Below are 20,234 nucleotides of genomic sequence, written 5' to 3'. Positions count from 1 at the left end.
CACCAGGAAATGAAACACGGAAGAATCACCGCGAGAGTGCTCGTTGCACTCCATCACAAAAGAAACCCACTTCAAACTGTCTTCTAAAGGGACACAAAAACCGTGTTTCCTACCTCAGCTTTGCCTGTAGCCTGACTTGCCGAAACCTGCAAGTTAAAGAAGAAAAGACGTTAGTATTGATTCAACAAGAAGGTAATTGGATTAATTGTCTTTTTAAAGGAACTGGCATCGATAATTTGTTATGACCCGAGGGGACAAGGTTGCAACACACACCACACACACACACACACACATATTCTTCCACCAAGCACAGCAACATGATTTGTTTATCCAGTCCTGTTAATGAGGCGAATAGGATAATTAATATTTTCAACATATTATAACAATCTTGTCAGGAAAAAAAAAAGTGGGGAGGGCTGTGAGCAATGTCCGTGTACTGATAATGATTAAATAAACACTGAAAATGAAAACAAAGGTGCTGAAGACATTTTTGACGTGTTTTTTTCCCCTCTTAAACCTTTAAGTCTGTGTTATGAGAAACACCAGGTAAAAGCTACAATGACAGCAATAACAGCAGCTTTATGTTTGCAAAATTCCTCAAAATACTGTGAAATAGAGAGTTGTGCCAGGAATGGTGCCAAGTTGTTTACATATTTTATCTCATTTAAGCCCTCGAATAACTTTTAGGACCCCATTTCATAAAAGAAAATATTGGGTTTGTATAAGTTAGGTCACTTTTCCAAAGTCGGGATGTTATCAAGCAGAAGAAATTAGATTTAAACCCAACATAAAGTCAGGTGGATGTTCAGGCTCCTACCTACAAGCCTTCTCCATATCAAAGGATTTGGTGTAGACACCTCTCAACATTGTTCATCTATGCCTAGAAAGGGTCTCCTATCTAGAGATCAGATCTTCTTCTGTGTGATAACTCTTAAGAAGCTTGCTATCCTACAGCTTCCCTTATACCTGGATGACTTGGCCAACCTCAGCCGCACTGCCGATCCGACTGCTTGGACTGAGCTATGTCCCCAAAATTCATATACTGAAGCCCTAACCCCCAATGTGATTGTATTTGGACACTGGGCCTTTGGAAAGTAATTAAGTTTCGATGATGTCATGAGGGTGGGCCTTCATGATGAGATTAGTGCCCATCGAAGAAGAGACAGCTGCCCGGGCACAGTGTCTCACACCTATAATCCCAGAACTTTGGGAGGCCAAGGTAGGTGGATCATCTGAAGTCAGGAGTTCGAGGCCAGCCTGTCCAATATGGTGAAACCCTGTCTCTACTACAAATACAGAAAATTAGCTGGGTGTGGTAGTGTGTGCCTGTAATCCCAGCTACTTGGGCGGCTGAGGCAGGAGAATCACTTGAACCAGGGAAGGCAGAGGTTGCAGTGAACTGAGATTGTGCCACTGCACTCCAGCCCGGACAACAAGAGTGAAACTCTGTGTTAAAAAAATGAAACATGGCCAGGCGCGGTGGCTCATGCCTGTAATCCCAGCACTTTGTGAGGCCAAGACGGGCGGATCACGAGGTCAGGAGATCGAGACCATCCTGGCTAACACGGTGAAACCCCGTCTCTACTAAAAATACAAAAAAATTAGCCAGGCTTGGTGGCGGGCGCCTGTAGTCCCAGCTACTTGGGAGGCTGAGGCAGGAGAATGGCGTGAACCCAGGAGGCGGAGCTTGCAGTGAGCCGAGATTGAGCCACTGCACTCCAGCCTGGGCGACAGAGCGAGACTCCATCTCAAAAAAAAAAAAAAAAAAGAAAGAAACATAAAAAAGGAGAGAGAGCAGAGACCTTACTTTCTCACTTTCTCTCTCTCTCTCTCTCTCTCTCTCTCTCTCTCTCTCTCTCTCTCTCTCTCCCCTCCTGCACACAAGAAAGGCCACGTGAAGACAGAGCAAGAAGGCAGCCACCTACAACCCAATGAGCAAACCCTTTTCTGATACCGAGTCTGCTGGTACCTTCATCTTGAACTCTCAGACTCCAGAGTATGAGAAATACATTCCTGTGGGTTAAGCTGCAGTCCATGGTGTTTTATTATGGCAACCCAGGGTAAGACACAGACCAATACCAGCTAACAGATGTGAATCCAAAAAAGGACTTAAGAATGTATGACTTCCCGAGTTAGGCAACCAGCCCCTGCAGCTCTTACTGACCTGGCTTTGGCACCATTTCTCCCACACTCACTCCCAAGGCAACAGACTGGGGAGCTCAGACAGAGCTCAGTGTCCATGGAGCAGCTTTCATGCACCATTAGCCTCCTAAATGGGAGACCAGACTTCAGACTGACCTCAGCCAGGAAAGTCCACGAGCTGTGGCTGAAGACTTGCCAAGCCATGAATCCGGGGCCCAACCATGGGGAAACTCACGGTGTGATGGATGTCAGAGGTTGGAACCTTCCCTCCCCTCCCTCATTCTTGGAGCCCGTTCAGGACTGGGAAAGTAGCTGATTCCGTGGTGAACAGCCACATCCTTAAAGCACAAGCACACAAGATCCCTGGGCTACATTACCTCATGTGAATGTGTATATTTCTCTGCTGAAAACCAATAGGAATATGTCAGGGAAATATGATATTCAACAGCTATAAGCCTCAGGCAGAACTACTCCCTCTGCTTCAGTGAGCTCCATGGGCAACAGAGTTTTCAGCTGATTACTCTGATGTCCCCCAAGTCATAACTTTAGCGTTTCCTAAATTTGTGCCATTTACATCATCAAGCCCCTTTTATTCCCCCCTATTAGGGGGAAGCCACTTCTTGCATCCACCTTAGGGAAATACAAACATAAAAAGGCACACACTTAACTGTCCATCGTGGCATTGTTCTGACAGCAATACATTTTTAAAAGAGTATAATGACTAAAGTACAAGGTTTGAATACTAAACCACCTATAAAGGGAGACAGTAGGGAGTGGCAGGGCCTTTGGGGTAACTAATGATGGCCCACTAGCTAAAGTCATTTGCATTTCAGTTTTTACCAGGCAAAACATGGTTCTAGCCAAACAAAAAACACATACATGATCTGAATGTGGCTGTTGGACTTCCAGTTGCTGATCTTTAAAGCCAAGTCATGTGCGATCCATCCATACTATAAACCATTACACAGCTTGGGGAAGATTCTTCTATTTTAATTCTTCTGACATTAAAAACTCTACAGCATATATTGTTAGTGAAAAATGAAAGAAGCAGAAAAGTGAACATAAGATGATACCGTTTTCTAAAAAAAAAAACAAAACTCAAGTATGTATACATCCTCCATCTCTCCCTCACCACGCACACCATCGATGCATATCTGAAAAATGTATCAAAGGATATACACCGAACTGACAAAAGGTTTACCTCTGAGCAAACTGGAACTTGACTGAGACCCAAGGGGTGAAGAAAAGTCAGGGGAACTTTCTCTTTTCCTGAATTGTTTAAGATGTTTACATAGATAATGTATCCACTTGTAAAATAAAACATATGTTTAAACAAGGATAAAAAATAAAGCTTCATACCACTTTAGCATTAACAAGAGACCTTGTCTTTGCTGCTGTGAATAGTGTTGTGCTCATGTCCTTTGCAGGGACATCAATGGAGCTAGAGACCAATATCCTCAGCAAACTAACACAGGAACAGAAAACCAAATACTGCATATCCTCACCTAGAAGTGGGAGCTAAATGATGAGAACACATGGACAGATAGAGAGGAACAATACACACTGGGGCCTTCTGGAGGATGGAAGGTGGGAGGAGGGAGAGAATCAGAAAAATAATGGGCACTAGGTTTAATACCTGGGGGATGAAATCATCTGTACAACAAACCCCCATGACACAAGTTTACCTTTGTAACCTGCAATATGTACCTCTGAACTTAAAAGTTAAAAGAAATTCACACACAAAAAAATGGAAAACAAAAAAGAGACCTTGTGGGAATGTTGGCTATTTTTTTTTTCTTATCAAAAAGGAGACTAAAAAGAACTCTCTCAAGCATTCACATATGGCGGCACAGTTGAAGGTAAGGCATATCGTGATGCAATAGGGAGTGGTAGGGCTTGTGGACAACGACAGATAAACTATACTGCATTCATAATTTTACCAATTGGCTAAATATAGGAAACAAGGGGTAAACTTTACCGAGGCCCCTCTAGGTAGCTAGAACCCTCTCTACACTGCATTCAGAGTGGATTTCATAGTCAAAATTAGATTAGATTCAGAGATTCACTTCTAAGGCACGTAGTATTCACGAATGTGCACCCACAGACCTCAGGGTTTGTCACAGCCCACTGTGGCTGGACTGCACGCTGGGCAAGCCAGACCGTACTGCAGAGGCCTGCTGGCAGATGGAGGGTTCTTTAAGGGTTGCTGACGCCAGCTCCAGCCATGGGCTTTTATCAAGCCAGCAGCAGTCATCAGAGTGTCTGCAGTGGGGTGCTGATATGATTAGAGCTGTGTTTGAGGCGGGCCATTCTGTGGACCAGCGCAGGGTGCAAAAGGGACGTGGGAAACTTCCAGCAGGACACTCTGGAAAGCTTTGTTCCAGCTATTTCCCATCCCTTTAATCATTTCCCTTCCTCTCCTTCAGTTTCTCTGCATGTGTTTGAAATCGCAAAGGCCGACATTAAGGGTTTCCTTCTCGCTTGTGCTAGGAAGTCGGTCGACGTGATTCCTTTTCAACTGAGATTGGAGACATAAAGAGCCTTTCCCAAGGCCACACCAGGGACTTTCAGGGGCCGGGTGTGAACTCAGGTCGAACTCCAAAGCTGCCTCTGAAACCCAGGCAGGGATTCTGTCACATGATGGAGACCCGGATTCCCTCCTGGGACTCTCACACGTCAGGAGATGTCCAGACTGAGTTAACAGACAGAGGGAAGATCACTGTCCAGTCACAGCCACCTGTTCTCCCTGAACCCTGTCTGAGATGCCCAAACACTGTCTGGGGCTCTGATGCTGCAAACCAGTCTGTGGTCTCCGCCTTCCGTGCTGAATAGCATGGGCCTACCCTATAACTTTTGCAAGGTCGTGGTAAACAGGTCTCTTTCAGTAGCACGACACAAAACAACTCAAAATGGCTCAAGCACAGGAAGGAATTTATCAGCTCATTCAAGGGATAGAGCTCACTTTAAATGGATCCAGATAAGAATCAAAGAGATTTAATTACTTCCCCGGCAAGTGGCAGAGCTGTGAACTGAACCGGGTCTCTATCATCCTAGACAGCGCTCCCTGCACAGCTCTGCAGTGCTCCCATCCCAAAACCCCGACACGCAGTGGGTGGCTGTCGGCTATTCCCTGGCTGGACTTTATCCCTTCCCCTCTCACTGACTGATGCAGGTTACCCTGTCCCTTCCTCCAGTATTTACAGTAGGGATGGCTGTGCCAGCGGTGCTACAAGTGGCCCACCAGGCAGCAAGACCAAATAATCACACCCCTTCCTCAAGTGCCATCCTGGTAGGCCTCCAGATTTCCCTCCCCACCAGCAAGTGACACACCACGGTGCTGGACCGGGAAGCCTTTACCAGTGACGTCAGTGCATCTTAACTTAAACCGGCTTTCCAGGTAAACATGAGGATCCATGCTGGCATCTGGGTGATTACTTCTATCGCCAGTCATTCACATGAAAATCTTAGATCCCCACGCCCTGGAGTCTACCACGTCATCTTTGCCAGACTGTCTATGGCTTGTATGGAACTGACTTATGGAACAGTCTGACACTAGCATATGAAATGAATGACACACGCGTGGAGGTTCTTTGAGCTGTAAGGACATCTCGGCCAGACACAGATAACGGCCCAGTCACTCTCAGGCCTGAGAATTCCTATCCTCTCAAGTCCAACTCAGTGTAAAACTTTGGTCTCACATACAGTATAAGGTGCATCTCCTCCATTCCCCCTAGGCGGTAACCAGAAGGACTAACTGGGGAGAACGTATGGTCTTTTCTTTCGTGACCTCTTTCCTCTTTGGTTTTCTGGTTTCAACAGTTCTGCCACTGGGTCTAAGAAGATGGGTTCAAGAGAAAGGGTAACAACATCCTTTGTACTTTGCAACAAATGAAATCATCTGCTAATGCCACTGGTGATCAGGTGAATTCCAACAGCAACAAATGCCCTCTGCATGAAAGAGGTCCAAATGCTGGCACCGTCATGGGGTGTAGGTGGATTTGGGGGATTCCTATGGGTGAAGGCTGCTTGTGTTTGTCAAGGATATACAAGCTGCAGTTGCAAATAGAACCAAATGCATAACAGCTCAATACAATGGACATTCATTCCTTTCTCATGTAGGAGTCCTGGGTGGGAGATCAAATTGGATAACAGATCTCTTCCACATGAACATTCAGAAAACCAGAGTGAAAGGGGTTCTGCCATGCTTAAGATGTGGCTTCCAAAGCTATCATCATCATCTTTATCCCAGGGCAACAGGAGGAGAATGAGTGGTGGTTTTTACAGACCACACCCAGAAGCAGCATGCATCATTCTAGCTCACATTCAATTGTCCAGAGCTCAGTCACACAGTTGCCTGTGTGGCAGAGGGGTGTAAGCATAGCCAACCGTGTATCAAAGGGGAGAAGATGGTTTTGGTGAACAGACCCAGCTGGTTGGCCACACATCCCCACTGAAGCGCTACTTTGTACGAAATCCTCCTACATGGTTCCCTGATAGGAAATCCACTTCTGCTCAACCTCTCCCAAACTCTCCTGGTGATGGAATGCTGGCTCTTGATGCTGAAATTGTCTCGCCTTGCATCTGGTTCTCCCTGGTGCACCAGCCACAAAGCTCAGACCCAGTTTCTCTTTGGTATCCCTTTAGTCCTCAGGAAACTCAGGTCATCACCTGGCCACAAAAAGCAAGAGCAAAGTAGAGAATGAAGCTTTCTCTCTCCTCCATTCCTTTTTATCTCCTCCTGCACAAGTAAGCCCAGAAGGACAACCATCAAAGATGCTGTGTGAGATCAGCGCCTCTTCTTGCTGGCCTCCCAGTAACTACAAGAGGCGCCCTGGAGCTTGGCTTTTTTTACGACGTTGTGGAGAAGGACGTTGACCCATGACTCATTCTTCTCTTTCTTCTTGAATCCTCTCTGATCTTCTGCTTATATAGACTAGTGGACACTAGAAATAGCACAATTGCCTTGTCCTCTCTTAGCCCTGGGGAGGTAGCTGAACCTCACTATTTTGGAGCTTATCATGCATAGCTTATCTCTGCAGGCAACTTTGGGTCCTAATGATCCATTTGGGGATAAGAGGAAACACTGCATTCCCCTTCTCCTTTACACAGCCACCTTGACAAAGGGGAGCAGGCAACAGGTTGTGAGTTCTTCAACAAACTGAGTCAACTCTTTCCTTGAACCAACTTGAATCTCTAGATTGTTGTCACAGGTACAAACAGAAAACCTTAAAGTCCTATTGTCAAAAAGTGGTGAAGCAGGCCAGGCGCGGTGGCTCACGTCTGTAATTCCAGCACTTTGGGAGGCCAAGGCAGGCAGATCACGAGGTCAGGAGTTTGAGACCAGCCTGACCAACATGGTGAAACCCCTTCTCTACTAAAAATACAAAAATTAGCTTGGCATGGTGGTGTGTGCCTGTAATCCCAGCTACTCAGGAGGCCGAGGCAGGAGAATTGCCTGGATCGGGGAAGTGGAGGTTGCAGTGATCCGAGATCGTGCCACTGCACTCCAGCCTGGGTGACAGAGCAAGACTCCATCTCAAAAAAACAAAAAAAATTGCTGACGGTTTCCACTACTGTCCACTGGGCTGCTCTCAGGGCACCCGCAGCTGACATCTCAGAAGTCTGACTATCCTAACTACTAGCCTTGATGCAGAGGCTACATCTAGGTGCTTTGGGATCAGTCCCAGGGCAGCCGAGACTTCCAGTCTTCCTGACCAATGTGCCAGTCAACTGAATTTCACCACGAAACCTGACTCAACTCACCACCAGCAGGTGCTGCCTAGATTCCTGACCCACAATATCTTGAGGTAAATAAACGGTTCCTAAGTTTTAGGGGTACTCTGTTACATGACCATGAATGATGACAAGTGACTTAGCCTCCCTAAGCCCATAATTTTGTATCTGTAAAATGGAAATAATATTTTATAAGACTTTTGTAAGAATTAAGCAAAAACAATGTTGAAGGTGCCTGGCACAGTTGCTGGCCAATGGTAGGCAGAGTTTTATCCTCCCTGTCACAAAACCCTGGGCATCTATGCTGTTCCTTGTGATTTTCCACAACGAATTTTATTCCTTTCCTGGCGAATGATTTTCAGAACCTTCAACTTGATCTCCAGCTGGTAGAACGTGTAAGGATTGCTCTGGAGTCAAAAGTGCCTGATCTTTATAAATCCTTACTCTACCATGGGAACGTTACCTTACCTGTCTGAGCCTCAGTTTCCTTATTTAAAAAAGGGACACAAAAATCTGTCTTGCTGTTTTATGTATATTCATTGGTAACATCTGGCTTAGAGTTGGAGATTGAGAATGGATAGCTGTGGTTTTGTGAGTTCAGGGTAATCACTGTAACAGTAGCAGAAGTCCTAACATCTGATATTATGAGCCCTACCGTATTCAACAGAGCCACTTGCTAACAGCTCACCTACAGAATTGTATTTGTTTTTGTTTTTGTTTGGACAGAGTCTCACTGTATCACCCAGGCTGGAGTGCCGTGGCGTGATGTCGGCTCACCGTAACCTCCACCTCCCAGCTTCAAGCAATTCTCGTGCCTCAGCCTCCCAAGTAGCTGGGACCACAGGCGCCCACCATCATGCCGGGCTAATTTTTGTATTTTCAGTAGAGATGAGGTTTCCCCATACAGGCTTGAACTCCTGACCTCATGTGATCTGCCCATCTCGACTTCCCAAAGTGCTGGAATTATAGGCGTGAGCCACCGTACCAGGCTCTAAAGGGGTATTTCTGAAGCAGGCAGCTTCCCATCTCCCCATCTCCTTCTCTTCTATTCTATTCTGGCCTGGGACTTGGTTCCAGCCACTGAGCTGCCAGAACTCATCTGAAATTTTAACTGTAAGTGTAAAAAAGGAAAGAGCCCATTCATGGATGATATTCATCTCCCTACCTCCCTCCCCATCTCCTACCAAATTCTGTAGGCTCCAGACATGTCCAATGAATAAATGTCTCTTAAAATTCTTTTAGAAAACGCACAAGGTTTCTCTTAATAACTCTCACTGTCAGGAATGAAATATTTACATGCACTTGCTTCAAAATTCTGGCAGCTTGTAACCTAAGAATAGTTTTACTTATGGTGCTGAGCAACTGCCTTAGGTCTATCTTGCAGATGATTTTGAGAGGAGCAAGAGGCAGAAGAGAGGAAAGGAAAAGTCACAGGGGAGGGAGGGACTGATCAGGGAGGGCCTGGCAAATCCCCGTCCTTGGTTTGCCCTTGAAGTTGGTGTATTAAGGAAGGTTAAAGCAGTTACAGTGCCGGTTTGCAGGGAGTCTGAGCTGTGACGAGCCCATCAGTCACCCTGACACATGGTGGAAAACACGGGGAGATTGCAAACATTATCTGAAGCTTAATTATGAAGAAGGGAGGAGGCTGGGTTGGTGTGAGAAGTAGGTGCTGAGGCTCTCTGGGCCCTTCCCATTGTAACCTGTAATCTTCGGGGTAAGGCGTCACCATCTAAGTTTTCTTCTGAAGACCCCCTGGTTACTTTCTGCGGCTATGTTGCAAGGTTAGGAAAAGCTCCTAAGAGGGAGCCTTTAGCTTGCCAAATTTAGCTTGGCAATGTGGAAATACAGACGAAGATCCTTAAAAACACTCCTTTCCACTGACCTCATACCTCTGCCTCCGGAAGTCTCTTCTACATATCAGAAATACCACAGAAAGCTTATAGCACAAAATGATATTTTGTAACTTTTTTTTTAAATTTTTTGAGACAGGGTCTCGCTTTCTTACCCAGGCTAGAGTACAGTAGTGCAAACACAGCTCACTGCAACCTATGCCTCCCAGGCTCAAGTGATGCTCCCACCTGAGCCTCCCCAGTTAACTGGGACTACAGGCACACACCACCATGCCTGGCTAAGTTTTGTGCGGTTCTTTTTTTTTTTTTTTTTTCCTTGGTAGAGACAAGGTTTCTCTATATTGCCCAGGCTGGTCCTAAACTCCTGGGCTCAAGTGTTCTTCCCGTCTTGGCCTCCCAAAATCCTGGGGACATTTTCTATAACCGGAGGTGGGAGGTTACTACAGGTCCAGGTCATTTTATTGCACTTCATTTCATTATACTTCACAGACACGGCTTGCTTTTTAATCAATTAAAGATTTGTGGAAACCCTGTGTCAAGCAAGTCTATCAGCGCCATTTTCCCAATAGTGTGTGTATACCTCAGGTCTCTGTGTCACATTTTGGTAATACCTGCAATAATTTAAAAATTTTTCATGATTATTACATCTGTTACAGTTATCTGTGATCAGTGATCTTTGATATTGCTATTGTAATTGTTTTGGAGTGCTGTGAACTTCTCCCATAGGATGGGAGGTTTAATTGATAAATGTAGTATGTGTTCTATTTTGCCAACCAGCTGTTCCCCATCTTTCCCTCTGTCCTCAGGTCTTCCTATTCTCTGAGACACAACAGTATTGAAATCAGGTCAGTGGATAATCCTACCACGACCTTTAAGTGTTCAAGTGAAAGAAAGAGTCACATGTTTTTCACCTTAAATCAAAAGCTAATGATTAAACTTTGTGAGAAAAGCATGTCAAAAGCAAAGAAGGCCAAAAGCTAGGCCTCTTCCCCCAAACAGTTGTCAAGTTGTGGATGCAAAAGAAAAGTTATTGAAGGAAATTAAAATTGCTACTCCAGTGAACACAGGAATGATAAGAAAGTGAAACAGCCTGGTTGCTGATATGGACAAAGTTTGAGTGGTCTGGAGAGAAGATCAAATGAGCCACAACATTCCCTTAAGCTAAAGCCTAATCCAGAGCAAGACCCTAACTCTCTTCAACTCTATGAAGGCTGAGAATGGTAAGAAGCTGTAGAAGAAAAGCTTGAAGGTAGCAGAGCCTGGTTCATTAAGTTTAAGAAAAGAAGCCATCTCTATAACGTAAAAATGCAAGGTGAAGGAGCAAGTGCTAAAGCTCCAGCAAGTTATCCAGAAGATGGGGCTAAGATTATATATACATATACATATATGTATGTATATATATGTGTGTGTATATATATGAATGAGAGATGTGGGTGAAAATGCACAAAGTTTCAGTTACATAGGATAAGTTCTGAGGATCTCATTAATGCATAGTCTTCTGATGACAATGAACAACACTGTGCTATATACTGGAAATTTCTGAAGGAGTTGATCTTACGTGTTCTCACCATGCACACACAAATCATAACATTATATATATATAATGGTTTTCCCTCTGTATATATGTATGTGTGTGTGTATGTATGTATGTGTGTGTGTGTGTGTGTGTATATATATATATATATATAGAGAGAGAGAGAGAGAGAGAGAGAGAGAAAGGGAGAGAGAGAGAAAAATCTATAAAGACTCCTGGAAAAAAGTTAGAAATAACAAACAAATTCAGTAAAGTTGCAGGATACAAAATCCACATATAAATATCAGTCACATTTCTAAACACAAAGAATGAACTACCGGAAAGAAAATTAGGAAAGCAATCTTATTGACAACAGCAAAAAAAAAAAAAAAAAAAAAGAATAACATACATAGGAGTAAACTTAACGAAAGAGTTGAAAGACGTGTACGTTAAACATTATAAAATATTGATAAAGGAAACTTAAGACAGATAAACGCAAATACATCCAATATTCATGGATAGGATTAATAAATACTGTTAGAATGTCCACACAACCCAAAGTGATCTACAGTCAGTATGATCCCTATCAAAATTCCAAAGAAATTCCAAAGAAATAGAAAAAACAACTCTAAAATTCATAAAGAGCTACAAAAATCCCCTAAAAGCTAAAATAATTTTGAGCAAGAAGAACAAAGTTGAAGGCATCACATATGTTCTGATTTCAAAATATAATACAAAGGAACAGTAACCAAAACAGTATGGTAGTGGTGAAAAACAGACATATAGACCAATGGAACAAAATAGAGAGTCTAGAAATAAGTTCAACCATCTATAGTCAACTGATCTTCAGCAAGAATGCCAATAACACACAATGTGGAAAGAACAGTCTCTTCAATAAATGGTATAGGGAAAACTGGATATCCATATGCAAAAGAATATAATTGAATCCTTACCTCACACTATATACAATAATCAACTCAAAATAGATTAAAGACTCAAACATAAGACTTGAACCATAAAATTACCAAAAGAAAACAAAGTGGAAAACCTTCTTGACATTGGTCTGGGCAATGAATGTGTTAATATAACACCAAAAACACAGATAACAAAAGCAAAAATAAACAAGTAGGCTTTCACCAAATTAAAAATCTTCTGCACAGCAAAGGAGACAATCAGAATAAAAGAGCAACCTACAACACGGGAGAAAATACTTCTAAACTATATATCTAATAAGGGAGTAATATCCAAAATATATGAGGCACTCAAACAACTCAACATCAGAAAAACACACACATACAATTAAAAAATGAACAAAGGATCTGAACAGACAATTTTCCAAAGAAGATGTACAAACGACCAACAGGCTTATGAAAAGGGGCTCAACATTACTAATTATTGGGGCAATGTAAATCAAAACCACAATGAGGTATCAGCTCACACTTGTTAGGCTGGCTTACCAAAAAGTCAAAAGACAGCAAGTGTTGGTGAGGATATGGAGAAAAGGGTATCCTTATCCATTGTCGGTGTGAATGTAAATTGATAGAACCATTATGGAAAGCAGTATGGAGTTTCCTCAAAAAACAAAAAAAAAAAAAAACAGAAATACTAGAACTATCATATGATCCAGCAAAATCCTTCTGAGTATATATCCAAAGGAAATAAAATTAGTATCTCAAAGAGATACGTGCACCCCCATGTTTGTTGTGGCATTATTCACTATAGCAAAGTACGGAAACAATCTAGGTCTCCACTAACAGATGAATGAAGAAAATGTGGCGTGTGTGTGCGTCTGTGTTTGTATGTTTGTGCATGTGTGTGTGTGGGGGGGCCTTATACATTGTTGGTGGGAATGTAAATTGATAGAACCATTATGGAAAGCAGTATGGAGTTTCCTCAAAAAACAAAAAAACAAAAAACAAAAACACTAGAACTATATGATCCAGCAATCCTTCTGAGTATATATCCAAAGGAAATAAAATTAGTATCTCAAAGATATACGTGCACCCCCATGTTCGTTGCGGCATTATTCACTATAGTAAAGGAGGGAAACAATCTAGGTCTCCACTAACAGATGAATGAAGAAAATGTGGCGTGTGTGTGTGTGTTTATATGTTTGTGCATGTGTGTGTTCGTGGTGGGGGGGGGTGGGTAGATAGGTATAAACATACAAACACCATTATTCAGCCTTAAAGGAAATCCTACCATTTGCAACAACATGGAGGAACCTGGAGGACGTTATGCTAAGTGAAATAAGCCGGACAAGGAAAGACAAATACCCCATGATTTCACTTACACATGGGATCTAAAAGAGTTTAACTCACAAAAGCAGAGACTAGAACGATGGTTGCCAGGCACTGGAGGTGAGAAGAAATAGCGAGATGTTGGTCAAAACGCACAAAGCTTCAGTTACACAGGGTAAGTTCTGAGGATCTCATTAACGCATAGTCTTGTGATGACAATGAACAACACTGTGCTCTGTACTTGAAATTTCTGAAGAAGTTGATCTTACGTGTTCTCACCACACACACAGAAATCATAACTATGTGAGGTGACGGATATGCCCATTAGCTTGATTGTGGTAAGCATTTCACAATACATGTGCATATCAAAACATATTGTTAACCTTAAACATATACAGTTCTTCTTTGTCAAGTCTGCCTCAATAAAGCTGGCAAAAGTTAAAAATAGAAACTCAGCTGATATATGATCAATATAGTCAATAAGGGATTAGTTTATAATTAAAACACAAAATAATTATACCTTTTTAAGGCAGAATTTGACTGGGTGCAGTGGCACATGCCTGCAATTTCAGCATTTTGGGAGGCCGGATGGCAGGGAACAATTGCTATAGGCCAGGAGTTCAAGACTGCAGTGAGCTATGACTGAACCACTGTACTCCAGCCTGGGTGACAGAGGGAGACCCTGTCTCAAAGGAAAAAAAAAAAAAGCCAGAATTTGAAATGCAGCAGGCTTAGCTAGGGTACCAACCTACCTCTCTGTACCCCATACCCTCCTAGCCTACAGGACTTCACATCCTGAACTCTGTTAAGCTAGACCAGGCCAAGCTGCTGGGCTCTCTTTTCTGAAGGCTTATTCGAACCATCATCTATCCAAGGACAGGGTGCTTGTTGCCATGGACAGAAAGAAAGGCATGTAACCATCAAAAGAGATCTCCAAGGCAGGGTCTGTGTCCTCAGGTGCAGCTAGATGGTCCGGTGATTAGATTACCTGGCAGGGCCTGGGTCTGACTCAGGCTGAGATGGGATCTGGCTCCTCAAGCCCAGGGAACATGGGGGCAGGTCAGGCCGTGCCCAGGGCAGGACTCCAACATGCTTACCAAGCTTTGCTTTGTTTTCTACACTCTTTTGGGAAATTTAACCGTGCAATCTCTTCTGACTTTCCATCATTTCTCCTGGCCATTCTCAGGAGGTGAGGGTTGTCTGGCTGGAAGACCCGGGAGCTGTTCAACTCCAGGATATCAAATGCTACCTGGCATTGAAATGCAAGGCTGAGGCTCCAACCTTCACCCCAAGAAACCCACTCCCTCCTTCCTCTGCCCCTATTCAGCTTGCAACCCCTTACTGGCAGCCTCCTTTCTCTACACAAGAGATGACTCCAATATCCACAGTCTCTTTTCCTGGGGCTAGCCTGGTCTGTAAACATACAATTCTATTACAGTGCAATGAGCGTTATAACCAAGGGTCCTGCCGTGAAACTCTTCTGCATTCGGAGAGAAGGAAGTGACTCAGAGCATGAGGCACAGAGAACGGGGCCTTAGAGGAGGGGCAGCAGAGCAATGTCTTGCAGGATGGGTAGGAGTCTGCTGGCAGGGGAAGGGTGATCCTCCACCCATATCGCAAATCTTTTTTTTTTTTTTTTTTTCCTTAGAGATGGAGTTTTGCTCTGTCACCCAGGCTGGAGAGCAGTGGCTCAATCATAACTCACTGCAGCCTCAAACTCCTGGGCTCAAGCTATCCTCCTGCCTCAGCCTCCCAAAGTACTGGGATTACAGGTATGAGCCACCACACCCAACTGCATAATCCCTTTTACAAATCCAGCATATTAATCACCCCCCTCCACCGCCGGCCAAGCTGCACCAAGCATTGGTTGATCAGGGCCCTCAGCTACCACCTTTTCCGGAGAATCATGCCTTGCCCAAAGGTGCAAGAGCAGTTATGCATTGACCTCCATCCGGTGCCAGCCTGCAGCCCAAGGCTGGCTGAGATGGTGGTATAAAGGTGCACTTCGCATAATTCAGGGTGTGCAAGCTCCATGGAGCTATCCACATTCAGAGCCTCCCATAGCATCAGCCTGGGGCTCAACTTCAACTAAACCACGTATTTGCTGCCTCGTCTTCCCTCCCTCACCTCGAGACAGGCCCTTCCTGTGGTCATGCCTGCAATCCTCATTGGTTCAAAAGCCACATCTCAGCTCTGGAGAACTCGACCTGAGGTGGGCAGGGAGGGCATTTGAGGCAGAGGAGACAGCATGGGCAAAGGCTCGGAGGCACGAACTCGAAGGCATGACCTTGGAAGGTCAGGTAGCTTTCTATGCAATATTATGAATAATAAGGGGCAGGTGAACCCAGTTAACTTTTACTAAGGATCGTTCTGATCATTCTGCAGGCTGTTCCCAGTACTTTTTTTTTTTTTTTTTTTTTTTTTTGAGACGGAGTCTTGTTCTGTCACCCAGGCTGGAGTACAGTGCCACGATACATCTCGGCTCACTGCAAGCTCCGCCTCCCGGATTCAGGCCATTCTCCTGCCTCAGCCTTACGAGTAGCTGGGACTACAGGCGCCCGCCACCACGCCCGGCTAATTTTTTGTATTTTTTAGTAGAGACGGGGTTTCACCGTGTTAACCAGGATGGTCTCGATCTCCTGACCTCGTGATCCGCCCGCCTCGGCCTCCCAAAGTGCTGGGATTACAGGCGTGAGCCACCGCGCCTGGCCTGTTCTCAGTACTTTTAATATATAATCTCTACTGATCCTTATCACACCCTATGATGTAGAGTCTCTTATTGTCTCCCATTTTAAAAGCAGAGAAGTGAAACACCCCTAACTGATGTGGCTCGTAAGTGGTGGGCTGGCGGTTTTCATTCAGGTGCGTCTGATGATGGAGCCTCTGCTCTCCAGCCAACGTTCCGGGGTTCAGTAACTCTCTACACCTGGTCAAGACATTGTCCCTCCTTTACTCAGCCACTGAGTCAGCAACAGACAGTTCCTTTGAGACACCCACCCACAGAATGCTAAACTTGTGGTTTTCCTATCACCTTTGAAGGGACATGAACAATGACTCTTTTTAAAAGGACACAGTATTTACGGAGCCAGAATGAAAAGGACAGCAGGAAGGAATGCTCAGAACCTTTGATACCACAGAGATGACATAATTTATGTCCCGCCACAGCCATCTCTGCTCTCCCCGTTGCAATCTCAAAATTGAGGAGAAACTTGGTAATTGCTTCAGCTGGGCTGGGCCTGCTGTTGACCATTTGCTTTTCTTATTACCTCGTCCTGCCCGGTGACCCCTGAGCATTTCATCTTCTTTGGCAGGGCTGGTAAATCTTAGGCTGTCCCTGGCAGTGCAGAGAGTGCCTCGGAAAACACACAGAGGAAAATTAAGGAGGAGGGGTGTGGAGATAGGTGGTCTTGGGAAAAGGTCTTCAGACAAAATGCAAGATGACGGTGAAAGGAGCCTCCAGTGCAGCCTTTGCAGGATAAAGGAAAAGCACCCACTGCACGCTGGGCAGAGCATCTTGTCTCCAGTTAGGACGTGATCAGTAACACCAAGCTGAATGCACACTGATACCCTTCCTGCTCTGTGTGGAACACAAGGTACAGCCACGATAATAATAGGAGAGTTACTACCATCATAGAGCCTGGCTTCACAACCCAGGGTGTTGGGCTGATTTTGAGGGTAAGTCCACAGCACAGTGTACCAAAGGGAGAAATAAAGCAGGCCTGGGACTTGGGGAAGTGGGTTTGGGGGTGCACTCCCACAGGGAGGCTGGGATCAACAAGGAAAGTTTCCAGGTGACCATAGCTCAGCTTAGATCAGAGGATGCACGAGCCTCCTGGAACGCAGCACGATACGCCCGATGCCATCTCCAGCCAGGCTGCGCACCTGCTGTCCCAGCCTTTGAAAAGCCATCCTTCATCACCTCTCCCACGCTGAGCTGCCTGTCTCCCTGCCTGCAAGGTCAAATGTGAACTGCTCACACCTGGCCTGTGGCCCTTTCGAGATGGCAAGTGAAGGAAATAAGACATCAGGCTCTGGAGTTACCCTTGTGGGTTCACTCACCTGTCACTGACTGACTCTGTGCAAATCGAGGCAATGCTCAAGTTCTCTGAACCTCAGTTTCCTCATCTGTTCAATGAGGATCACATAGGGGTCTTTAGGGAGTAAATGTGATCATGCACATAAGGCACTGAAAATAGTTCTCGGAGTAAACATGCAGTGTTGTCCGAGGTCATAATGCATGGTTACTGTTATTAATTCTGCTGCTGCTACTGCCACTCCTACTGCAATGATGGTGACTACTACTGCAATGATGACTACTGCTGCTACTTTGTTAGAGAACTCAGCATAGTTCCTGACACACAGGATACTAGTGCTTAATATTTTATTTCTTCTTCCTCTGAATAATTCCAAAGAATGGAGCTACTGGTTCAAAGGACATGTGTCTGCACACATGTGTTCTTAATAAGTGCCACACTATCAGCTTCATTTTCTTTCTGCAAGGTCATATATCTTACCTTTCCCCTTTCTCTCACTCCACTCATTAATTCATTCAGTTTTTCTCTCCCCATCATGCTTGGGTCAAACAGCATCCCCTCCACTTATCCCTCTGGATAAGATGGATAACATCACTTAACCAGTTAATTGGAAGTTCCTTTCCCCCCTCAGCTGCCGAATTGCCGAGCCTCCGAGAGCCCAGACTCCCACCCTGGGTTCAGAGTAAATAGAATCACCTGGGGTGGCTGAAACTGGTGGAGACAGAAGGTGTTTCAAAACTTAATCAAAAATTAATTAGAAAGAGAAACAAGCCAAAGGACAAACATCTGTGACTAGATGAGCCACAAAGGAAAACAAATCCGAAATACAACATTCCCTTTGAGTTAGGAGCAGGGACCTGCTGGGCTACACTGGGAGTAGCTGAAAACACGCTTTTGGAGGGGAACACAATGCCTCCGTGGTCACTTCTTGGGAACAAATGACAGCACAACTCACAATTCCAAAGACGTGGGAGGAGAGACGCTGCACACTCAAGATCATACAGGAGCTGCAGGGAAGCTGTGCATCGGCGAGATGCTAATAAATAATTATCAGAACAAACACTAGCCAACGCCTTGGAGTGAGGGGGCCACGCAACAGGAGAGCAGCCTCCATGAGCAGTCAGCACTTCCAGATTTCCTGGCTCTGAGCAGTGGTGGACGGCGGCTCCGAGTCAGAAAAACCAAGCCTTGAGAACCATGTGGGATGGAAATCAGAGGGCCCATGGCCACCGAGATGAACCCTAGAGTGGACACTGCGTATCCAGCTAGGATGTGACCCCGGGAGAAACTAGATGCCTGGGAATGAGTTTCTGCAGTAGAGGATTGTAGCAAATGTATCAGCGCCCCAGACATATCCCCTCCGCTTCCTACACCTTGAGCAAGGAGAGCCTCACGGTGATTTCAGTAACCTCAAGTCTCCCGTTTGGACCCAATACCTGGTGATACTTATTTCTGCCATTTCCCAAATCCACATGACAGCTAAAATCAGGGCACTCCATCGTCCTTAAAGTCAAGAACCTCTTCCATGCAAGAAAATAAAATTGGAAATACAAGTTAATGCATTTGCTTGAAGGCAATTAAAAAAGAAGAAATATGAGTTAAATGCAACCTTATCTCTGACCCCAAGGAGGCTCCAGTAGACTCTGCCTCCACTTCTTAGAAGACCAAGGACTCTAGTGTTCTTACCTGGGTTTTCCACTATCGCAGTCTTGCATATTCTGGTCCTTCTATCTGGAGCTCCAGCCCTGCCCTCACCCCACTTACTTTTTTTTTTTTTTTTTTGAGACGTAGTCTCGCCCTGCCACCCAGGCTGGAGTGCAGTGGCGTGATCTTGGCTCACTGCAACCTCTGCCTCCCAGGTTCAAGCAATCTCCTGCCTCAGCCTCCCAAGTAGCTAGTATTACAGGTGTCTGCCACCACACCTAGCTAATTTTTGTATTTTTATAGTAGAGATGGGGTTTCACCATGTTGGTCAGGCTGGTCTTGAATTCCTGACCTCAGGTGATCTGCCCACCTTGGCCTCCCAAAGTGCTGAGATTACAGGCATGCCACCCCGCTTATTTAATAAGCTGTTTATTCGCTTGTTTTTAACTGACATCACTTGCTCTAGGAAGCCTTCCTTGCCCTCATTACCTATTTTGAGAGCAACTGCTACTCGTCTGTTACAATTAGGATGATTGTGCAGGGTATGAACTTTGTTTTACCCATAGTTCCAAACTAGGCCAGTCTCTTAACATGGAGTCCACGGAGTTTTAGCGGTTCCTGACCTGGAATCACATTTGTGTGTTTATTTTTCAGAAGGTTTTCTGATTCCAGATGTTGTGCCAAACCCCTATTAACGTCAATGGGGAAGGCACCAGGTTCAAGAGGCCAGAGATCCAGAGCCAGAAAACAAGACATGGGTTTTTATTAGGGGTTTCCATATAGGGGATATAGTCCAATGGTAGTGGGCTGGACAAGATATCCACCTTATATACAGTTTAGTGGTGGCAGGCTGGACACAAAAACTGCAACCTGCTTGCTAACTGCATGCAGTTTGTATGCCATTTTCACTTAGCACAGATGTTCCTCACAGACAAGGAACAAATCTCTGGGTTGGCCACTCCCGGATTCCCTAGCTCCGGACACACATTCGGGTACATCTGCCATACAGGTTAATTCTCAGGATATGCTTAAATTATCACTACTGGGGGTGTTTACACCAGATAGTGTCAGAGCCATT

The 20,234-nt window shown here is 44.8% G+C and overlaps 1 protein-coding gene across 1 annotated transcript in view; it reads right to left on the bottom strand.

Annotated features, from left to right (window-relative positions):
• Positions 1–20,234, bottom strand: part of RBFOX1 (RNA binding fox-1 homolog 1) — a 2,485,336-nt gene that overhangs the window by 1,851,339 nt on the left and 613,763 nt on the right. Inside the window, 1 exon segment of the mRNA XM_074028822.1 lies at positions 114–146. Coding sequence (XP_073884923.1) covers positions 114–146 — 33 coding nt within the window.

The sequence above is a fragment of the Macaca fascicularis genome, chromosome 20, assembly GCF_037993035.2.
Source record: "Macaca fascicularis isolate 582-1 chromosome 20, T2T-MFA8v1.1".
Taxonomy (NCBI): domain Eukaryota; kingdom Metazoa; phylum Chordata; class Mammalia; order Primates; family Cercopithecidae; genus Macaca; species Macaca fascicularis.
Note: the sequence above shows the minus strand (reverse complement) of the source record. Positions and strands in the feature narration are given on the sequence as shown.